This window comes from Danio rerio, chromosome 6, assembly GCF_049306965.1.
Source record: "Danio rerio strain Tuebingen ecotype United States chromosome 6, GRCz12tu, whole genome shotgun sequence".
In the NCBI taxonomy this organism is placed as follows: domain Eukaryota; kingdom Metazoa; phylum Chordata; class Actinopteri; order Cypriniformes; family Danionidae; genus Danio; species Danio rerio.
In genome coordinates, this window is record NC_133181.1 from 46,756,773 (window position 1) to 46,780,451 (window position 23,679).

General features: G+C 37.1%; 1 protein-coding gene and 1 long non-coding RNA gene across 7 annotated transcripts in view; both read right to left on the reverse strand.

The window, feature by feature from the left end:
• The window catches only part of LOC141386348 (uncharacterized), a 68,255-nt gene extending 63,158 nt beyond the window's left edge, over positions 1-5,097 (reverse strand). For both annotated transcript variants that reach the window (XR_012408177.1, XR_012408178.1), the window contains exons 1-2: positions 4,645-5,097; positions 4,018-4,123 (exon numbers count right to left, since the gene is read on the reverse strand). This is a non-coding gene — a long non-coding RNA (uncharacterized lncRNA). The remainder of the gene's footprint in view (positions 1-4,017; positions 4,124-4,644) is intronic.
• A 5,442-nt stretch (positions 5,098-10,539) lies between these two features.
• Positions 10,540-23,679, reverse strand: part of pdzrn3b (PDZ domain containing RING finger 3b) — a 157,683-nt gene continuing 144,543 nt past the window's right edge. For 4 of the 5 annotated variants that reach the window (XM_073952402.1, XM_073952403.1, XM_073952404.1 and 1 more), the window contains 7 exons: positions 20,692-20,945; positions 18,746-18,833; positions 15,759-15,857; positions 15,577-15,639; positions 15,391-15,492; positions 15,189-15,305; positions 10,540-12,842 (listed from right to left, as the gene is read on the reverse strand). In XM_073952402.1, the coding sequence (XP_073808503.1) occupies positions 11,319-12,842; positions 15,189-15,305; positions 15,391-15,492; positions 15,577-15,639; positions 15,759-15,857; positions 18,746-18,833; positions 20,692-20,945 (2,247 nt within the window). In that variant the 3' untranslated portion in view covers positions 10,540-11,318. 5 annotated transcript variants of the gene reach the window in all.

The following is a 23,679-nucleotide window of genomic DNA, read 5'->3' on the forward strand; positions in this document are numbered from 1 at the left end:
AGTGTGACTGAAGTATGGCCTTTTTTTTAGCTGGAGGGAGAGTGGCAACTCTGGGGTTGAAGACTGAAAGATGTCTGATATTTCTACAGTTTGACAGACATAAGAACATCTGCATCATATCTAGAGACCAGAACAGAATTTGTGTATTGTATAGGTGTAGCTTTTTGTATTTGCTCAGTTAGTTACGGTGTTGTGATGTGTAGTTGGGGCAAATGGTGTGTTGTTATACTACTTTTTGTGATGTTTATTGTTTAATAATTTATTGTATTGCAATGTCAATATTGGCAAATGAGTTTCCCTCAAGTTCTCTATTACTACTATCAGAATCACGTGGTGCAAGTCTTGCTGGAAAGTGCATATCTACAGTTTTGGAAGTCATTATTGAGTATGTAACTCACTTTGAGAGAAAAAAATGTGATTACTTATTGATGAACTCTATTCTAAAGGAATTAGAATGACCTTAAAAATCAAAGTTAAAACTGCAAAATCTATCCTTGTATGAGTTTGTCTTATTTTTATTAAAATATATAATATAGTTAAAAAATATTGCATCAGCAGTGCTGAAATAAAGAAGCTTTACTGCATTTTAGACACAACATTTTAATCTAATTTCTGTTTCACTATTGAAAATACCTCCAAATACAGCTGAAGCAGAACATCTGTGCATCTAATAGCAACACTCATGAACTGAAGAAAATGATTCATTGGATTTACTACATTTTTTTAAGGAAAGAATGGTTGCAAACTATTTTTATAGGCTGAATTCTACGGAACCCCGGAAGGGACGTAGTGGAGGAGAAAAAAAATAGGTGGGTAAAAAAAAATAATGGGTGAAAGAAAAAAAATGGGTGGGAGGAAAATATATATTTCTAAGTTTTTTGCGTTCTCTCGCAAAGTTTTGCGTTCCCTCGCAAAGATGTTTTGCGTTATCTCGCAAAGATGTTTTGCGTTCCCTCGCAAAGATGTTTTGCGTTCCCTCGCAAAGATGTTTTGCGTTATCTCGCAAAGATGTTTTGCGTTCCCTCGCAAAGATGTTTTGCGTTATCTCGCAAAACTGTTTCTCCACAAACACTTCCTGATCACTGCACTCACGTAAACCCTCCCGTTTTTGCTGAAATTCTCCCGTATTTTACCATTCTACCCCACTTTCTTTACATTACTGTGCGCTGATTGTCGCCTTTCACTTTGCAACCTCTGAACCAGTGAATGCATGTTTAAGCGCTGACTGACAGACGCGCTCCATACAATAAACTGATCCCAGATCAGCGTCTGTACGCGCCATTTAAAGGGACACTTCTGTTATCAAACAAGTGCGCAGCAAATGAATCTCATGTTTTGTTTAGTTTGATAACAGAGGTGTCTCTGTAAGAATGCACAGATCTATAATGAAAGCAGTCCATTACTTTAGAAACTGTTTGTGCTCATTTAAGAGAAAATAAGCTGTTTAAAATAAAACATGCAGGACGGAGATGTTTCATATTATTCAGTGTATTTGTCTGTTTAAACATACACCCGCTCCTCTGTAAATGGCGTGTACAGACGCTGATCTGGGATCAGTTTATTGTACGAAGCGCGTCTGTCAGTCAGCGCTTATACATGCATTCACTGGTTCATAGGTAGCATACGCACAGTAATGTAAAGAAAGTGGGGTAGAATGGTAAAATACGGGAGAATTTCGGCAAAAACGGGAGGGTTTACGTGAGTGCAGTGAACAGGAAGTGTTTGTGGAGAAACAGTTTTGCGAGAGAACGCAAAACATCTTTGAGAGGGAACGCAAAACATCTTTGAGAGGGAACGCAAAACATCTTTGCGAGGGAACGCAAAACATCTTTGCGAGATAACGCAAAACATCTTTGCGAGATAACGCAAAACATCTTTGCGAGGGAACGCAAAACATCTTTGCGAGATAACGCAAAACATCTTTGCGAGGGAACGCAAAACTTTGCGAGAGAACGCAAAAAACTTAGAAATATATATTTTCCTCCCACCCATTTTTTTCTTTCACCCATTATTTTTTTTTTACCCACCTATTTTTTTTCTCCTCCACTACGTCCCTTCCGGGGTTCCGTAGAATTCAAACAAACAAATGAAGTTCATTAATGTTCAACTTAACTAAATTTAGCCCATAAAAATTGTTTGCTACCACTTACCTTAAATAAATGTAGTAAATCCAATGAATCATTTTCTTCAGTGTGTGTTATACCCAAATTAATTTGTTTTTGACGAATCAAAGATTTAATGAACCATTCATAAAGCCACTGACTGCTTTGGAAAACACAAACAATCTTGAGTCGGTGGCTTATTTTGAATAAGTACCTTCACAACTGTTAAATAAGTATATTCTGTTTACTAAGAAGTGAGCAGTATGTAATCTGGATTACTTAACTAGTAGTAAACTATGGAAGATAGTAAACTTTGAAAGGATTTGGCTATCAATACATAAAGGGTTAGTTCACTCAAGACCAAAAAATCTGTCATCATTTACTCCTCTTTTGCTTGTCAGAAAGACTTTTTTCTTCTGTTCAGGCAAAAAATATTTTTGCTGCTGGTTTAAATTACTTAATAAAATGAGCTAAAATAACACAATTCTCGAGTTTTTTGGGGGGACAACTTAATTGGTTTATGTTTTATAATCAACAAATTCTAAAAAGCATTAAGGTAACACTTAATCAGTTTGAGTTGTGACAACATGAAGAGATTGTGTGGAACCCAGAATAGTTTTACAGTGTTAAACACAAAAGAAGATATTTTGAAAAATGCTGAAAACCTGTAACCATTCACTTCCATAGTATTGGTTTTGTTCTTTATGGAAGTAAATGGTTACAGATTTCTAACATTTTTAAAAATATCTTATTCTGTATTCAACAGAAAAAAAATAAAAATCTACGCCTTAGTCCCTTTAATAATCTGGGGTCGCCACAGCAGAATAAACTGCCAATTTATCCAGCATATGTTTTATGCAGCGGATGCCCTTCCAGCTGCAACCCATTACTGGGAAACATCCATACACACTCATTCACACACATACACTACAGACAATTTTAGCTTACCCAATTCACCTATACTGCATGTGTTTGGACTGGAGGAAACCAGTGCAAGCAGAGGAAACCCACGCAAACATGGGGAGAACATGCAAACTCCACACAGAAATGCCAACTGAACCAGCCAAGGCTTGAACCAGTCACCTTCTTGCTGTGAGGCGATCGAGCTACCCACTGCGGCACCGTGACGTCCTTGATTCGGATTTTATTTATTTATTTATTTTTTTAACAGTACACAGTAATGAAGTATAGTACTGTATGCAATTTCGGACAGCCAGTCACTTGCACATTTCATAAAAGAATCAGCAGTTGTGAACAAATTGATTGAATAAATGAGTGTCATATTTATTCATCCAAGCCTCCAAGCCATTGTACCACCACAAAATATCTGCACAAAAAATATATATCATCATCATTTGTTCATTTAAAGGTAAAATAATTTTAAATCACCATTTATTCTGCTGTAAATGTAAAATCTGTGGGACTTCATAGATGTAACTTGGATAGTTAATGTATGTGCCATTCATCAACTTTCTAACCCAAGCAAGAAAGTCACCACTAAAATGTTTTTTCCAACTTTTTGTGCTTGGTTATTTGTCAGATTTGATCAAATAAATATATTTTTATTCATCTTGAAATTATTCAAGAAAGAATAGATTCTCACATCAAAAAAATACTCAAAAGAGAAATATAAATGTGTATCCATTATACGTCTGTTTGAATTGAGACTGTGAAATTACGATTCTTCAATTCCTATATACAGTCCTACACAGACTGAGCAGTTCAATGCACTCTGGAAATTGCACATAAACTCTGTCCTACTTTTCAGCTGATTGAAGTCTTTCAGTACATCGACAGTGGGCTTTTTCTATAAACGACAGCACCTTAAAAATAATGAGATGTCACTCTTCAGAATTCATGTGTTTGGTGAAATGGACAGCCTGACAGAAGAGGTTTAATTGAATTAGGTGCATACCTCACGTTCTCTGACGTCTTCATGTTGGACAGTCTTTTATGGTGGACCATCAGATGGAAGTCGACTTTCCTGCAATCAGTCACTGTTATGTGTGATGCCATTTCACCTGCATAATATGAGAAATGATATGCAGTCTATGGCGGAATAAATTTACAATCACCCATGTTTTAAATATATTATTTTTCACCTTTGCTGATGTTGCAATGTGTGATATTTGCATGCAAAGTAGTTTAAGCTTGCAAATGTCAAATAATTAACAACACACGACAAGAAACCAAACATGTCACAAGTGCACTTGCCTATGGCGTATTAGAAAATGAGCTAGGCTTAAGTTAATTAACATTCAGTGCAGTTTTTACATTTTCATAATGCACTGTGACCTTTTTGGGACTTGCAGAAGTGTGAAACAAGTACCCTACAGGGTTTGAAACGTGACCAAAATATTAATTATGATGGGAAAAGGACGAATTATTCAGGAATGAGGGTAATTATTTGTATGCGTTATAAAAAGGATTCGATATGACCAGCCATGTACAGAAACAACCTCACGACGAACTCACGAATTCACACGGCTCATATAAACTCACAAAAGTTGTAACATTCTTAGACAAATGTTAAAAAACCTACCGTACAATATTTGACGACGACCTTGAAATGGCAAGCGCGTTTTCTTGTCCACGTACGTGATGGAGGGCGCGAAAACTGCTTGCCCCGACAGTTACAAAGACGAATTTTGCACGGTTGTCAAGCTCTTGTGAGTATAAAACGACCTGTATCTTACATATTCTCATTCCTCCGCTATTTTTTGATGGTTTCTTAGAATTTGTAAATTTAGAATAATAATTTGTGGGTTTTGTTATGATGATTAATACATGAGGTACGGTACCTCAGGTGGTCAATTATTCTGCATAAATTATTGTGCTAGATCTTTTTCAATTGACATTTTTATTGTACTGTAGCGGTATTGTAATGTCACCCTCCCTGTGTTTGATGTTCCAGTGTTATTGTGTAATTAAATATGTGTTTTGATAAATCCTTAGATAGGCTATGTGTTTTGTGAGAGCTAACGGAGACAGATGTAATCTGATACACTACATCAACAATCTGACTTTACTGCCTTTCTCTCTTTTTACATTTTTTTTTTTCAAAAGAGAAAATACAATAACAATATTAGGGAATAAATAATAATAAAAAAAATTTACAGCCTCAATCATTAAGAAAAAAAGATTATGATGTTTAAGAAACTTATTCTTCCTATTATACATAGGCTTTAGAGATTAAATGTTGAACGAAATTTCAGCAAGGAAAGTATTAACTCTAGGTATTGCCCTTAGGAACTTATTTTTGAGTATAAAAAAGATCAAGAGCATGATCATTACCAGCAAAATACTATATCTTTTATAAACAAATTGAAATCATATTTAAATAAGGATGATAAACAAAACAATGTTGTTCCATAGAAGTTTAACGTGAGTGTAGAATAAGTTAAATAAAGTTTCTTCATGTATATTGCAGAAAGTACACAAATAAGATATATCAGACAAGTTTGCAAACGTTTGTAGTTTGGGAATTTGTATGATATACATTATGCAAAATTTTAAAATCACCTTTTTTATTTTGTTGGATATGCTGAACTTTTCAGGTAATAACCACACACTCTTCTATTGAATGCTGTCAGAAAAATTGGTCCAGAAAAATGTACATCTTGGGAAGGTATATAGAGTAATAATGCAACACTCGTCTGACATGTCTGTTTTAACATTTTTTTAGCAAAAAAATACACTTCATCCAGAAAAAGTTTAGGCATGATTGTTTTCCTCTCATTAAAGTAAAGAAACATCTTAAATAAATGCACACAACATGATGACAAACTCTTTAACACAATTGAAGAATTTGGCTGGCAGAGAAAATTATACAATGTTGTAAATTCTTCATATTCCAGAATATTGCCATAGTTCACTGCCTTTCTTAAAAAACTGTTGGCCTCATGGCATAGTAAACTATGGAAGCATACAATTATTAATATTTAAGGGCATAGTTCACTCAAAACTAAAAATTCTGTCATCATTTACTCCTTTTCACCTGTCACAAACCTGTTTTCTGAGTTTTTTTTGTTTGTTTACGCAAAACATATTTTTGCTGCTTGTTCAAATTACTTATTTGAAATTAGTTGAAATAACACAATTCCTGATTTTATTTGGGAGAACTTAATTGTTCGAGGCTCGAACCAGCAACCTTCTTGCTTTAAGGCGACAGCTCTACACTGCACCGCCTTACAAATACATTTATTAAAATGATGTATATACTTTAGAAATAAAAAGATAATATATTTAAATTCAAGAGAAATATTGCAACAACAACAACAAACTAAATTGTATATCATTTTTGTTTCTTGTGTTTTTTCTTCTTTTTAAAATGTAAAATTTATTTTTTCTCCTAACATATAAATTTAGGTGTAATAATTTTTATTACTGTTAGTTTTTTTGTTAGATTAGGTCCAGATTTGGCTTCAATACTGACTGATCTAATGTATGTACACAAATATAATTTTGTAAAGCTTACTATAGAAAATATCAATTTAAAAGATTTGTAAGGGGACTACTCATATATGCTGATATATATAGTCAAGGCCAAAATTGTTGACACCTTTAGGTGTATATGTGTGTGTGTGTGGCATATTGATTTAAATTTATTTAACCAGTTTTACTACAAACATAGTTGAACTGTGGTTGGTACAGCAAAACCAAATGTGTGGTTATAATATTTAACAAGTTTTGTTTATATCACCCACTACGAATACTCAAATTATTGCCAAAACCCACTTACTTTTTGCTTTGAGATTAAATAATCTCATTCTTCTTTGTATTATTAGTATGAGAAAATGTATTCTATAGCCACATTTTATAAGCAAGCAAACAAATTCCTCAAAATCTTGCTTACACACAGTTATCTAATAGGTTTTAGGCATTGCCTGCAGTCATATGGTACTTGTTGGTAACTTCCCAAGCCAGAGACTGGAGTTTATTTCACATTCTTAACAATGAAAACATCCTGTCAGCCTCTTTCCTCTCACAAAGCTGAACAAGAGCCAAGGACGCAAACAGCGGTCTTATCGGTCAACAGCCGATTTACTCTGGAGCTTCTCATTTTCTTTTGCAGTGGCATTTAGACAAATGAGAGGAGCTCCTAAACTAACACCGGAGGACGGCCGGCCATATCACACGCTGCCCACCTTCATTCATTACCTATATGAAAATAAAGCAGAGAATGTGATCAAAGCAATCTCCACTTCGCCTCTCTTCCTGGCCCGGAAAGGGAATGACTCAGAATTGATTGCTGTTGCTTCTTTTTGTTTGCCTTCGCATGGAACGCTGTTATCTCCTATTAAAAGAGTGTGTGTGAAGAGATCTCCGCGGACATAAATCACAGAAGCAGCCCTCCTTCAGGCAAGCAGAGAAGCAATCAATTACATACAAGAAGACAGAGAGGAGGAGGCTGACAGCACATTCCCTCTCCTCCCTTATTAACATAATTATTCCCTTAGTATTTATGCAAAAGTACACAATGGTATGAGCTTTTTTGCAGATTAACATTTCTTAGGGGGCTTGTTGTTGGGTAAACTTCATGTTTCGACTAAACACAGACCATTGGTTGAAACTGTTCTGAAAAAAAAAAGAAAAAAAAAAGTTCATACAAGTTTTAACAATATGGATGAACTGAAACCACTTTTTTATGAACCGATACCAGTACGAGTATTTTAATTTGTGTACTCGCTGATACAGAGTACCAATTCCGATTCTTCATAGATTTGGTTTCAATGAAAGTGCAATTAATGGAGGTTGCAAGGCAGCTGTTAAGGCATTGCTAGGGTGTAATATGGTTCTAGTAGGAATTAGCATATCGCTAGCATGTTTCTAGCATGAACTACCATGTTTCTAGCATAAACTAGCATGTTGCTAACATTAATTTAGCATGAATTAGCTTGTTGCAAGTATGTTTATAGTATTTTTTTTGTGTACTCGCTGATACAGAGTACCGATTCCGATACTTCATAGATTTAGTTTCAATGAAAGTGCAATTAATGGAGGCTGCTAGGTTGTTAATGTGTTGCTAAGTGGTTGATAAGGTGTAATTCGCATGGTTCTCTTATAAATTAGCATGTTTCTAGTATAAATTAGCAAGGTTTTTGCGTGGTTCTAGTATGAACTAGCATGTTTCTAGTAGCATGTTGTAAACATGACGTAAGTATGAATTAACATGTTGCTAGTATGTTTATAGTATTTTAATTTGTGACTTTTCTGAATTTTCCGGGACAGTTTTTGGAAAACCGTAAGTCGAACCATATGTCAGTTGGAAAAGATATAACAACCTAATTCAGTTTAGTTTGGAGGTTTGGAGTTGGTTTGGTGGTTGTAGTATGAACAGTCTAGGAGGGGATGCATTCTTAAAATAGTCTAAGAAGAAGACAGAAGAAGAATACTAAGTTAAAGTAGTATAACAGAATGTTGGCTTTCTCAAGCCACCATAACTATGGGTGGGTCACATGTGGATAAGATCAATAGTTGGTTATGCAAACTTTGACTACTTTCTCTAAAATATTAAGATGTTTTAAGCAATTTTAACTTGACATACTGCCACAAATACGCATGCTCTCATTTAAAAATCACATGACCATCATCTCACAATGTTTGAGTTTCTGGCAATAGATGATTTTTTGTGATGATATGGACTAAATATTAAAAAGGAAACAGAAGTTTGACAACAACAGATCCTAACAATGTCATAACGAATGCCCTTAAATAATGTAGCCTAGTTGACAGCAAGCATGAAATGGTTATTGAGATTGTGTCGTCTGTCATGCATAGACTATCTGATCTCTACAGAAGCTGGTAAAAGACGTGCACAGTGACCGCAGTGTTCAGCTTTGATGAGGTGCTTTTATTTAGCCTGTAGTCCACTATATATAATAGTTTATATTTTTTATATAATGTTCCATTACCTAAAATTTCTTAATTTTTTATATTTATAGTTTTTGTATATAAAATGAGTGCTAGCTTGGATCATAATGCACATTCGGTTTCTTCTTCAGTAGCTTATACATTTGTTAATCATGTATTTTATAAACGGATTAAGGAATAAGCTGCTAATATATAATTAATACATTAAGACATTGAAGTCAGTCAGAACAGCAAAACAAATCCATGTAGTGAATTACTGTTGAGTGGTATTGGTCAGTGGTATCGGCATTTCATGTATGATATGAGTATGAGTATTTTAACCAAGTATCAACCCGATGCCCGATACTGTTTTCGGCAACTCAGGCTCATTCTGAAAATGTACCTCTATAAACATTTCTGGAGAGCGTCAAATATATCCCAGAAGGTACTCTTTTTGCAGTTTTTAATTTCTCAAATCCACTAGAGGCCGCAGTGTACGCTTTTTGAGATCTAAAATTTCTCTTGCGAGTGCCATTCGTGCCTGCTGTTCTCTCATAAATCCACCAGAGGCCAGTGTTAAGTGACTGTTTGAATGACTGACTGAATGACTGACCGATCAACTGACCCACCGTCCCCCTTCCCTAAACCCAACCAATAGTTTAAAAAGCAGATTGACCCGCCCACCCGCTTCCCTGAACCCAACTGACAAATTTAAAAAGCAATTCAGAAAAATAAATGCCCTCGTATGATTTTCACTATGTTTTACCACATTCTCACCCTGTTATTTACTTGTTTATTTTATTTTTTGGCTTCTGTTCTTGTCTTACCTGCTATCTGGAACTGTTTTTCACCGGACTTGAACCCCAATGTCTTTCTCATCTCCTCTCTCCATCTCAAGTCCACCGACGTACATGCTGAGCTAACTGAACAAACTAATAACAGCCAGGAAGCAGTCCATACGGAGGTAAGGGTTCAGCAGGTAAGTACGAACAGGAACGGTGTCATACTGCCCTGTAGCATTCGTTTACAAAATGAAATGCAGCCATACGTACTTGTGGCTACATTATTCACAATCTCCAGAAATGTGTATAAGGCTACGTTTTCAGAATGAGCCTATGTTGGGCATCGGTGCATCCCTAATTTTAACATTTGTTTGCACTTGATTTGATTCTATAATTAAATGCAAAAACATGCAGTTTACCAGAAAAAAAAACGGAGCTAGCTTGTGTGCTAGGAACGGTAGTCTTTTTTTTCTGAATGCAGCTGGCTGTGGCGCTCATTGCAGCTGTGGCATTGCAGACCTTTCAGTGTGATTGTAATGAGATAGAGGTCTGTTCACTGACCTGAGCTCTATGTTTCAGAGTTACACACAGCTGGGGACAGATAAGCAGAAACAGAGGCCTGGCTGGGTCAGTGGCCCTGAGGTCGAGTGGTCACTGAAGTGTGGACACCATCCACCCGCAACCCCTCCTAACAGACATGAACCGATACACACACATATCTACACACACCTTTGTTTAAGTCATTTCAATGGTTTTGCATCTTATTTTGGATGAAATTAACGACAAAACAGCTCACCACAATATTTTGAAAGCTCATCAAATATAAAACAATAATTTATTATTTCTCTCATTTTACAGGACATCAAATTGCGTGTCTAACTAATGATTTGTTAAACTGTATTATCTTGCTGCAATACAATGGAGACCTATATAAAAGGCTTTTTGTCTACAACAGACATTAATATCAACAATAATACAAACAGATTTAGATTTCAATAAATGTTTGATGTATGACAAATGTAACAGTAGCCGTGTGACGTAAGAACTTTAGGAAAAAAACAGCACCTTTTAAAATCTGTAAAGCAAAGTTATTTGTTGTAAAACTCTGTCATAATGACTGAAAGGTATACAATAACACCCGGCGATTTTCTGTGATGATCATGAAGCTAAATATCTGCATTGCTTTAATGAGCAATATGTATGCATAAATAAGTACAATACTGTTGACTGTTAGTTTACTCGTAAAAAAAATAAAACAAAACAAAAATTCTAATGGTTCTTTATGGTCTTGGTACTGTTGTCCAAAAACCCTTTAGAGTCCGAATGGTCATGATTCAATAACAGAATATTTCAAACCACAAGCTCAATATAGAAATGAACAGAGCAAATAAGAAACACGTTCTTATCTCTTGTATAAAACCATCATCCTATTCAATATTTCAGACTCTCGTTGTACCTTCTTTTGGCAAATGGCTCCTTCAGACAAGGCATTCATATTTCCTATTTACAAATGTTGCCGCATTGAACGAGGCAGAATTGTCTACCCCATCGGTAGTGTCCTATATACAGAACATTTCAGAGCCTACACTGTAGTCACAGAGAGTAGGGAATTGTACACTCGTGTCCCATCAGGGGACTTTGTACCATGGGTCAACAGTTCCTGGATAGTCATCCAATTGTCAAAGATTTTCTTATTCCGCTTCTTCATCATTTTTTTGTGACTAAGTTCGATAATGTTGACATCTTTCTTGTCCTCAGTGGTGACCCCCAGCTCTTTCTGACAATCCATACGGCTCTGCTTCATGAACTCCCTACGTTGACGTTGTTCTTTGGCACGGACGGCGTGTTGCTTGCGCTCTTCTTTGCTCCAATACCGACCCATCTTCATCTCGCTTACGGCATCATCATCTGTGGTCATCCCACTGCGCTCCTCTCGGATCCGTAGTGCTCGCTCTTTCAGAAGCTTGTCTCGAACTGGCCGCTTGGTAATGTATCGGGTACCGTCACTGCGGATCTTCACTTTCCATTCCATCTTGGGTCCCAAGTCAGCAGAAGTGACAGGGTCCCGGCACATGCTTACTAAGCTCATCTGGCTTTGGGCATACTCCACTGACTTTTGCTGGATCAGCTGCATGTAGCTCTGGTAGTGCTGGGCATGAGCCGGGATGTGGGCATGTTTGTAGGGTGATTGAGGATGTGCATGACGACCTCCTTTGCGCTCTCTGACTTCAGGTTGGGTACCAACCTCTGACTCTTTTAATAATGTTGGACGGCCCCTAGTGGGGCTGCAAGCCTCTTGGACGGGTGAGAGAAGGGGTTTGAGAATTCTGCTGGGACCCGAGGTACTGCTACTTGCCCCTGCTTCTGCTTGGCTTTCATTTCCACGTCGCAAGGAGTTGTCCGGGGAGAGCTCTAATGTGAGCGGGGTGCTACGGCAACTTTCACCAGTATTGTATGCACTGGAACTGTCCTTGTCAGACTTTTCCGGAAGTTCACTGATGTCTGCTAACTCGTGACGCCTTGCATCTACGCTTGTGTTGTAGTTGCGAAAGCCACTGTTGTGCAGCATCCAGGACTGTTCGCGGCACTGCTCCCGTAACTGCTGCATGCGGTGCGCTCTGACTATGCTCAGGCATTCAAGCTCAATGCTGCGGAGCTCCTCATTCAGAAGTTCCAGTTCTTTGTCGACACCCTCCTCTCCAACACCGCCTTGTCCACCACTGGGCCACAACAAGCTTTGATCTGGGGTACCACTACTGCCTGCACTCTGCATCTGGCACTTCAGCTCCAAAAGTTCCCGAAACCGCTCACATTCATCAGCAGGAAAGTCACCCAAGAATTCTGCGTCTGCATAGTCTGCAGATATGAAGGACTCGCTGCTGAAGGGGAGGTCACCACTGCCAAGGGTGTCCTGACTGTATGCGAGTCTGCGCCGGCTGCCCAGTGTGGTGGAGGCGCTGGTCTGGTCATCTGCGAGATTCTCCTGCTCAGAGCTCTCATCGTTGCGAGTGCTGTCATCAGTGCGGCCCACACCACTGTCTTTCTCATGGTGGTGGGAGAGCAGTGTGGCTGTATCTGTTGTACCTCCATCTTCCTCGTGCTTTTTCTGTAACAAAACAATTCAGGGTATATTGTTAATCTCTTCAGTGAAAACCTTCAATAACACCATACTCTATGTATGAATACATTCAAGCCAGGATAAGGAATCGTTTGGGTTCTTTCATGATACTGATGGCGAATCTACAATGCATCTGCAAAGTATTCATAGTGCTTGACTTTTTCCACAATTTTTATATTACAGCCTTATTCCAAAATGGCTTAAATACATTTATTTCCTCAAAATTCTACACACAATGCCCCAAAAAGACAATGAGAAAAAAAGATTTTTTGAAATTGTTGCAAATTTATATATACATATATATATATATATATATATATATATATATATATATATATATATATATATATATATATATATATATATATATATATATATATATAAACCCTGAAAAATCACATGTACATACTGTAAGTATTCACAGCCTTTGTCGTCAAGCTCTAAATTGAGCTCAGGTACATTCTGTTTCTACTGATCATACATGAGATGTTTCAGCAGCTTAATTGGAGTTCACCTGTCTATATAAGGTCCCAGGGTTGACAGTGCATGTCAAAGCACAAACCAAGCATGAAGACAAAGGAATTGTCTGTAGAATTCAGAGACAGGATTGTCTCGAGGCACAAGGTTCGGGAAGGTTACAGAAAAAATTTTGCTGCTCTGAAAGTTCCAATGAGCACAGTGGCTTTCATCAAGATGTTTGAAATCACCAGGACTCTTCCTAGAGCTGGCCGACCATCTAAGCTGAGTGATCGGGGGAGAAGGGCCTTAGTCAGCGAGGTTATCAATAACCTAATGGTCACTCTGTCTGAGCTCCAGCTTTTTTCTGTGGCGAGAGGAGAACCTTACAGATGGACAACCATATATGTGCAGCAATCCACCAATCAGGCCTGTATGGTAGAGTGGCCAGAGAAAAGCCACTCCCCCCTAAAGTATGTCAAAAGGCATCTTAAGGACTCTCAGACCATAAGAAACTAAATTCTCTGATGACACTAAAATTAAACCCCTTGGAGTGAATGCCAGGCTAATACTATCATGCTGTGAAGATGTTTTTCAGCAGCAGGAACTGAAAAACTAGTCCGGATAGAGGGAAAGATGAATGCAGCAATGTACAGAGACATCCTGAATGAAAACCTGCTTCAGATTGCTCTTGACCTCAGACTGGGGCGACAGTTTTTCTTCCAGCAGGACAATGAACCAAAGCACACCGCCAAGATATAAATGGAGTGGCTTCACAACAACTCGGTGAATGTCCTTGAGTGGCCCAGCCAGAGCCCAGACCTAAATCCTATTGAACATCTCTGGAAAGATCTGAAAATGGCTGTACACCATCGCTTCCCAATCCAATCTGATAGAGCTTGAGAGGTTCTACAAAGAGGAATGGGTAAAAATTCCCAAAGACAGGTGTGCCAAGCTTGTGGCATCATATTCAAAATGACTTAAGGTTGTAATTACTGCCAAAGGTGCATCAACAAAGCATTGAACAAAGGCTGTGAATTTTTAATTAATTTGCAACAATTTCAAAAAAATATTTTGTTCACATTGTCATTATGGGGTATTGTGTGCAAAATTTTAAGGAAATAAATTAATTTAATCCATTTTGGAATAAGGCTGTAACAAAAAATGTGGCAAAAGTGAAGCACTATGAATACTTTCCGGATGCATTGTAAGTATCGATTTGCCACTGGTATAGTAAAAAAAAACCAAGCTATTACATTAACTACAATAATTGCCCTCTTATTAAGTTTCATTACTGATAACAGCAATGTTAGCAATTGTTTATACAGCCATATTTGCCTTTTAACTGTCATGATACATTTTTTAAATGAAGTACACAAATAAGTACAATACTGTATGGCATTTAAACCGAACAGCTATAAGCCTAATTCTGTACCTTTTAAATTAATCATACAATAAAAGTAATTAAACTAAATTAAGAGCCATTTCAAAGTCTTGTTTAAAGTACAGAAGTTGTTACCCCCTTTACACAGGCAATTGTCAACTCATCTTGTCTATGGTTATTGCTGTCTTCAGCATTGGAGTTGACCATACTGGCACTGGGTGTCGGTTTACACTTCTAACTGGTTAAATCAATAGTCAAAATGCATTTTACCACATTTACACAAGCACAGATGTCCACTTCTAAAATGGATGTTTGGGGCCCTAAAATGTAGTCATGCTTTCTTTTAAACCAGAGTCCTAGCTTGACTGCTTTACCTCCTGTACAGTGACAGACACAGACAATTATGATTGATATGTTGGATGTCATGCGATGACAGGCTGAGCTGTGATTGACTGATCTACTCCACGAGTGACTTTGTGATGGATTTGCTGTACCTGCTGAAGCATGCTTGCTGTGAACTGCATAGCCTGATGGTGTTGTTGCTCCAACATATCCATGTGAAGGTCATCCAGGTAGTCATTTCTGTCATCATCCATCCAACCCTCATCCAGCTAGTACAACAAGGACAGGACAAAAGCTATCAGCTGCCCTTCAGAGTTGGTAAAGAGCATGTATGATGTGTTTCTGGCATCTCACCTGTATCTCTGGCCGAGCCAATAGCAAGCACACATTTGGGTGTTCTTCACTGGTTAAAAGAGCCACTGCTTCCTCACGGTTTTGGATCTCAATGCCATTGATCTAAATTATGAAGTGGAGATTTGTTTATGCAAAATGCCTGAATATTAAGACTTATTCAAATAATCTCACTGATATAAAGCAAACCTGAATAATCCGATCTCCCTCTCGAATTCTTCCATCTTTCGCAGCAATGCTGTTTGGATCAATCTGTGCAATGAGAAACAATGGTGACCCAGAATACAAACTTGAACAAAGTGGCTTCATAGGCTTTAAAGAATGTGCCAGACATTACATACACATAAACAGCTACTTTCAGGAAAACTCACCTCACTGACATAGATCCCCGTCTCATCCTCATCATCGGTCCTGTAGCATACGGTAAACCCCAGTTTATCATGGATGTTTGTTCTGTATAAATCCACTTCCTAAAAGAACAATGATATTTTAATGCATAGCAGATTTCACGTCCATTCAGGAAGCTGATATTCTAAACAATGTAAAAAGGCAGTTTAATCATTGCAATATACAAAAACAGATGTGTTGATCTACACATTTGAATTATACGGAGCTACATGCTGCAACAAACCTGTACAAGTGTCATGTCTCATTTATCTAGCTGACATCTGTAAAAAGGTGAATCTTATGAAAACCTGTCTAGCTCAGGTAACATATACAGTATGTATTTGCAGGGCTGGGCCGATAAACGATATTACATTGAATCCTGATCAAATTTATGTCAACGATAATAAGCTCTGGACTTTTTTACTCTACAATAATCTAAGGGTCAATCTCACAGCAGAAATGAGCAGCAATGGAAATCTAAAAGGCCATTTATTGGACCCTCTAATTTTTGTGGCTTCTGTCATAGTTGGGGTCAGGGGCGTAGCGGACATTTTAAAAGTGTGAAGGACAGCTGAATGACATCCAAAAGTTTATGTTCATATTAATCACCTTTTTCTAGGTAATTAGAAAAAGGTGATGCCCCAGGTTGGGGTACTCTTAAATCTGGAAGCATTAACAACTTATATTGAAATATATATCGTTATCCTTCAATATGGAAAATAATTATTGACATGACATTTTTGCCCTATCGCCCTGCCCTGTGTATTTGTATGTACTATAATATACATGCAAGTGTTTTCAACATATTTATTATGACATATGAGATATGACATTACCAAACACTTACTTGGTATGTCTAATACAGCTTTTTACATTTTCTGTACAATATTGTTGTCTGTACGTAATGCATTTAAAAGTGCAGATGAACATCTTTATTGTTTATTGTTGTAATGTTAACATAACTTTAGAGTTAACATAAATTTAAAATATTTTTAGAAAACCCTTACACTCACCAAATCTGTCCATTTGCACTAAATACATTAAAATAGTACCATTACAAACAGTACTAAACAAAAATAACCTTCCCATTTTAATCAGCTTTTATTTATTTAAATGAAAATTTTCCCTATGATGGCAAAACTGAATTTTTAACAAAGGCTTTAGTCTTCAGTTCATTCAAAATTCAATGCTGATATGATACCAAATACACAAGTTTGATAAAGAATACTGTATTTCTTTTTACATGACATCTTTGAAAACAGTAGTTTTTTTATATTGTGGTATTGAGAATTTACAGTGCAAATGTGTGGAGGTTGTCACAAAAGATTAGGGTTGTCGCGATGCCATTAAATAATCTTATGATACTATAACAACTCAAGTATTATGATACCAAGCAGTATTGTGATACTGTAATTCATAACTCAAATTATAAAGAAAGTGGTCAGAAATACTTTATCTTATGTTATAATCGGCCTTCTTTAATTTAATAAATAATTCCTTTAAGGCCAAAAAGTATTATTTGCACCTCACTTCACCTAAAATGTATTCATTCTTTTTGTTTATTTTGTAAATAACTGACCAACAAAAAAATACATTAAAATAAAGATACAAAATGCCAAATTAAATTTGTTACAAAAGAGCATTTACCAACAAAATTAAGCTATATAAGTGCTCAAAATTGTTTCAGTGTTTTCTGTTGCTATTTTGGGATTTTTATCTATTTTTTTCAGTCTTATCAGGCAACAATCCAATGGAATTTAAAATTTCACTTTGTGAGTCGTTCTTTAAAGAAAGATATTGTTGATGTTGTTGTAGTTACTAAATCATATTAACAGAAGCAGAAATGAACCGATTCACATGTGTGTTCCAATTAAAGTGTTAGAAAACGTGCAATAGACTACCATAAAAGGTGCGAATTCTATACCGTTTTCCAACCTTAAAGGGCTCCACAGATTATTAAAATAAAATGGGTCTGTTGTTGCACCAACATGTGAACATTTTAGTGACTTTTCCACATGCAACATCTATTGTAGGTAAATTATTAATGATAATACTATTGTTTATAAACTACCATGGCACTGAGAGTATTTTGAAGCCATATCGCAATACTACCATAGTACCAGTAAACCATGCATGATGCAACCCTACAAAATACAATGAAAAGTTTAACGGTACCAGACACAATTTGAAAAATGGGTTTTTGTGTAATTTCCTAAGCAGTAACTGTTGATTATAACTTTATAAGCTGGTTATTTCATTACATAACATGATTACAAATCTCTCTAGCACATTACGAAAAGACCCTGAGCACTATGTATTATTGCATTGCCAACCTTAGAGCATCTAAAACTCTCTTTCCTTTGTCCTTGAGGTGCAAGAGCATTAATCAAGGTAAACAAGCGGGGAGGGAGGAGGTGGTGTTGAGCATTCAGATTGGCCCCATCCTAGTCATTGATCTTTGTCTGGAGGCCCCCACCGTGTCACCTGGAGGCCCTCAGGGGCCAATGAGAGGTCGTCGAGAGTACTGCATGCAGAGCATCTGCTGCTATAAGTCTCTGAACTTCATCTCTTTATGGACTCCTTCATTGTGACCCTCATGACTCACTGCCCAACACTCTCATTACGCTGCAATCTGTCTATGCTTATTGTACACCGAGATCCATCAGGCCAGTCTGATCCCAACCTATCCAATTATCTCTTTTCACCGAAGTATAAGTCAATGACAAAGGTAAATAATGATATCCTCTTCTCGCATCTGTTTCAGGGCGAAAAAGGCTACTTGATATCAGTACGGCTGACCACTTGGGTGCCTGTGTGAGGTTATTGAGGGTTTGTTTGGTAAATTCACCAATTGATCAGCAGAGACAGATTGCATCAGGCCTGGCGTCAGCATGTCTTTCTTTATGTCTTCAGTCATCCTTTTATCGTGAATTGAGTTAGGAGTAAAGGGAGACGTTGTGTGGTACATTACCTCATATTCCAGCTCTTCTCTTTCTATCTCGTGCTGCATGCCCTCTAGGAAATCATTAGGGTCGAAGTATTCATGAGCTGGAGAGTGCCTAGAAAACAGAAAACAAATCATATTGAAAATAACATCATAGAGGGACTATAATTAAGAAAATAGCAATGTGTTCAAGCGTTAAACGCTCTATAAAATGTCACCAGTTTGGTTCCTAACTTCATTACAACCTCTTAGCTTATGTGAGATGACTATGTGACAATGTGTACAATGATTTTTTTGTTGTTGTTTTACTCATCCAGTCTATTTTAGAGCTACGATTGCCAATTTTACAACACTTATGCAGGGCTCGAAATTAACTTTCTTACTTGGTAGCACTGGTGCTCCCAACCTGAAATATTTAGGAGCACCAGAAAAAATTTTGGAGCACTCACCAAAAATGAATGATATATTTGACAAGTTGTATATTAAGGGATTTGTTGTATTCGAAAACAACATCAATTGGGACTAACAAAACCCAAAAAAACTATCTAACTAATGCTGTGATGACTTAATATTCGTGCAGTAATTCCAAAATGAATGTTGAATAATTATAAAATATTAATGATGACGACGATGACAATAATACTAATAATGAATTAAATTTCTCATCATCATGCTGCCTTGAATGTGCTTTAATGTAAGTCATCTGCTATATAAAGTCCTACTGTTACTTTATGAAAAATATATTGATGGTTTGCATCAAACACAAATGAAGCATTGTAGTAAGAAATATTTATTTTGTACTATTGTTTTTATATGCATGTCAATTCAATAAATAATAGTTCTGCTACAAAACAAATGATATAATATAATAAATCATTCAATTCAATGCTGAAAGCTGCAAAGCAGTCATCAGTAATTAAATAGAAAAATAATATACACCTCAAGAAAGAACGGACAAAAGAAAGGAAGAAAAGTCTCACTTTTAAAAGTTTTGGTTTCGGTTCGTGTTGTTTTAATGCTCAGCCTCGTTACGCGCTGAATTACATTTTTCTGTGTTTGCGGAAAAGCATGCGAGTCAGCCGGCCCAATATGAGGGGGGCAGAGCAGGATTCTCCCGATGACCACCGGCGCAATACTGTTCTTTGTTATAACTCGCATCAGTTTAAACTCAGTAAAGGCAAGCTTCTTTGGCGATGGTGTTTTAGCGGACATTTGCGCTGTTGCAGCCTGATCTCACGAGGAAACGTGAGATTGTGTTGGCTGAACACGCAGTGCATGCAACGCATCAAGATTCAGTGTACTTTTCACTCTTCAGCCATTTGCATTCCCCACGGTCACAAAAGCTCCCTCCCTGTCGACTGACAGCGGAAAGTCTTGAGTGAGTGACAGCTAATATGAACCAATATAGCGGCAGTTTTTAGAAAAAAAACAAAAAAAAAAAAAAAAAACAGGTCGCACTACAACCATTATATGCAGTTGCACGAATGCTCCCAATATATATTATGAGGTCGCATAGCTTAAATTACAAGCGCATATTTCGAGCCCTGTTATGTGACACTTTATCCTTGGACAACACCAGTCATTATCTATTTTCAAAACTCAGTTTTTTACAAAGTATATGAAATAATGAAGTAAAGACAAGCATGGGAATTAGAAATAAGTTGTATGTTGGCGGTACAAAAATTAATTAAACTCTACTTTCAAAGCTTTAACCTGTGAGAGACAAACCCCGAGGACACATGCAGATAGATAAGGTAAATCCAAATAAATGAACGTAACTTAATTTCATCTTGTGCCCTGGGCCTAAACGTCTAACAAGTATATTAAAATCTTGTTGAGCTGGCAGAGCAACTTTTAAATGAAGTAAAAACCATGTAAATGCTACAAATAGCTACTCCCTCTGCTATAATCCACAGTTAGGTTTCCAAAATCTCTAATAAGCATTGTAAGTGGTCCAGGAATCTGTCACTCACCCCTCTGGCAGGAGGTACTGTTCAAGCACATCCACAGGAGTGGAGGATGTAGGCAGTTTGCTGAGGGCCATGATATGCTGGAAGGTGATGTCTGTCTGGGTGCTGATGTCCACGACCTGTCCTTCCCCAGTCGGGCCTGTAGGTTTGGGTCTGGGAGCCCGACGAAGCACCTGGACCATAATGGGCTCTTTAGCCATACGGAAGGCCTCCACTGCCTGGTCGTGTGTCGCCTTGGACAAGTCCTTTCCATTGACCTGTTGAAACAGACAAACATAAGAGCATTGATTTAAACCAAGAATGAACATAACAGGTACATAGGTGCGCACTCATTATTAAAATAAAAAATCTGCACCAAATGTAATAATAAAAAAATAATAATAATAGGGGCGGAGCGGTGGCGCAGTAGGTAGTGCTGTCGCCTCACAGCAAGAAGGCCACTGGTTCGAGCCTCGGCTGGGTCAGTTCTCGTTTCTGTGTGGAGTTTGCATGTTCTCCCCGTGTTCGCATGGGTTTCCACTGGGTGCTCCGGTTTCCCATACAATCTACTGACATGCGCTATAAGTGACTTGGATGATTAAATTGGCCTTAGCGTATGAGTGTGTGGGTGAATGTAAGAGTGTTTCTCAGTAATGTTTTGCGACTGGAAGGGCATCCGCTGTGTAAAACATATGCCAGAATAGTTGTCGGTTCATTCCGCTGTGGCAACCCCTGATAAATTAAATATATATCTCTTGTTTTTGTTTTTTAAGCAGCAGTTTTAGCTTCAGAATTAGTTAAGGTTGAATCTAATGGAGCGGGCCACAGTACATGAGCTTGTACAACTTTCCACGTTTGTGGATTGGAGGAAGAATGAAAAATGAATAATGTTGGAGACTGTGGAGTTTAACAAATGACTAAGTAAAATCACTTAAAGCAGTAAAGTCACTGTAAAGCCCAACATACTGTACACAGAACCCCAGTATTAGTCTTAAGATTATCTATAGACAATTTTGAGGGATGTAAACAAAAACAATGGTCCTAATGTATTTCCTGATTTACATTTTTAATTTCTATAGCTTCTGAGAATCTAAAAAGAGCCACATATTATGAAATAATGTTTTAACATTAAGTTACGATTAAATTGCCTCTTGTTAGTTATCAAATAGTTTGATAACATGCAGGAAATGTTCATTGGCTAATGCCATGACCACATTAAAATGGTCTATAACTTGCACGTTATCATTTCCGCCATAACCGGTTAACAATTTTTTATAGCATTTCAATGAACTTCCTTTCCATAATATCTTTTATAAGAGCAATCAATGCTATCAAATATCGGAAGTTACTTGCCCCCTACAAGATACAGCTGAAATAGGTCACTTATTCACATGTAACCAAGTAATCACACAGACTTTTCTAATACTTGCATACAAGAGAAAATAATAAACAGTAGCCGACACCGTGTTGATCTGAACTACTTTATGTTTATTAGTCAGAACAATGTCAGGAGGAACTCTAAAAAGCCAGGATGCCGAAATGCACACACAGTCAGCATACAAGCAACTAGGACATTCAAAATGAAGCCTGTTCATTACAATTTTCTATAAAGTAAAAACTGCACTATAAACAGGACAATCCAATCCGACAGTGTAAATTTCCTTTCTATTGGGCTGAATGAAACCTAGTTCCACTTTAATGTCACACAACTGCAGTACTTGCACACGCAATGTGGATTATACACGCAAAACAGCACAAAAAGTGTCAGACCACCTTAAATGACATATAAAATGTTTTATCTGAGACCGGAGAAGGATCAGCATTGCTTTTTCGCACTATGGCTGTCAAGAATCACAAGTGCTTCAGCTCAGTGACTGCCTGAAAGATCTGTGATAAAAATGAAATGCTACCGGCTGTTTTTTAGTGGAGGAACTACGTTATTGAACAAAGCTGCACATTTCTAGGCACTTCAGTGGACCTTTAATCAGTAAAGCTGTACTGAAATATCCAAAGAAGCAAAGCAGCCATTGCAACTGCATCCAGCTAGACTCAGCGAAACGACAACAACAACATAAATTAGAAAGCGCTCTCTTGCTAATTAATCAGGGTCATTAAACAAAGCGAACCAAGGGAGCTTTCTTTAGCTAAGTAATTGAAGACGAGGGCCTCCCAGGAAGATGTTGTAGTTGCAGTACATGAGGAAATGAATGCAAGCTTGAGGGCCGAAGCATGGCACACCAATCAAGAGCAGTGCTCTGAAGATGAGGGCTAAAAGTAATGAGAAAGAAAAGGTTCAAAGCAATCTTGTAGTGCAGGAAAGCAAGGCCAGATGGGGTCAGAGCTGCACACATTGAGGGATATTTCAAAATGCATTTGTACAGAAGTTGCATTTAAGTGTTTGCAATTGTTACTACCAAAAGATAACACAGTGCTGCTGCTAGTACTTTTATATTCAGTTGGAGTCAGAATTATTAACCCTCCTTTGATTTTTTTCTTTCTTAAACATTTCCCAAATGATGTTAAGCAGAGCAAGACATTTTCATAGTATGTCTGATAATATTTTTTTGTTCTGGAGAAAGTCTTTTTTTGTTTTATTTCAGCTAGAATAAAAGCAGTTTGTAATTTAAAAAAAAAAAAAAAACATTCTAAGGTCAATATTATTAGCCCCTTTAAGACATATTTTTTTTTCGATTGTCAACAGAGCAAACCACCTAGCTAACCTAATTAAGCCTTTAAAAGTCACTTTAAGCTGTATAGAAGTGTCTTGAAAAATATCTAGTAAAATATTATTTACTGTCATCATAGCAAAGTTAAAATAAATCAGTTATTAGAAAGGAGTTATTAAAACTATCATGTTTAGAAATGTGCTGAAAAAAATCTTCTTTCCATTAAACATAAATTGGGTAAAAAAATAACAGGGGGGTAATAATGTACTATAAGTGACTTGGATGACTAAATAGGACTCAGTGTACAGTATGAGAGAGTGTGTGTGTGTGTGTGTGTGTGTGTGGA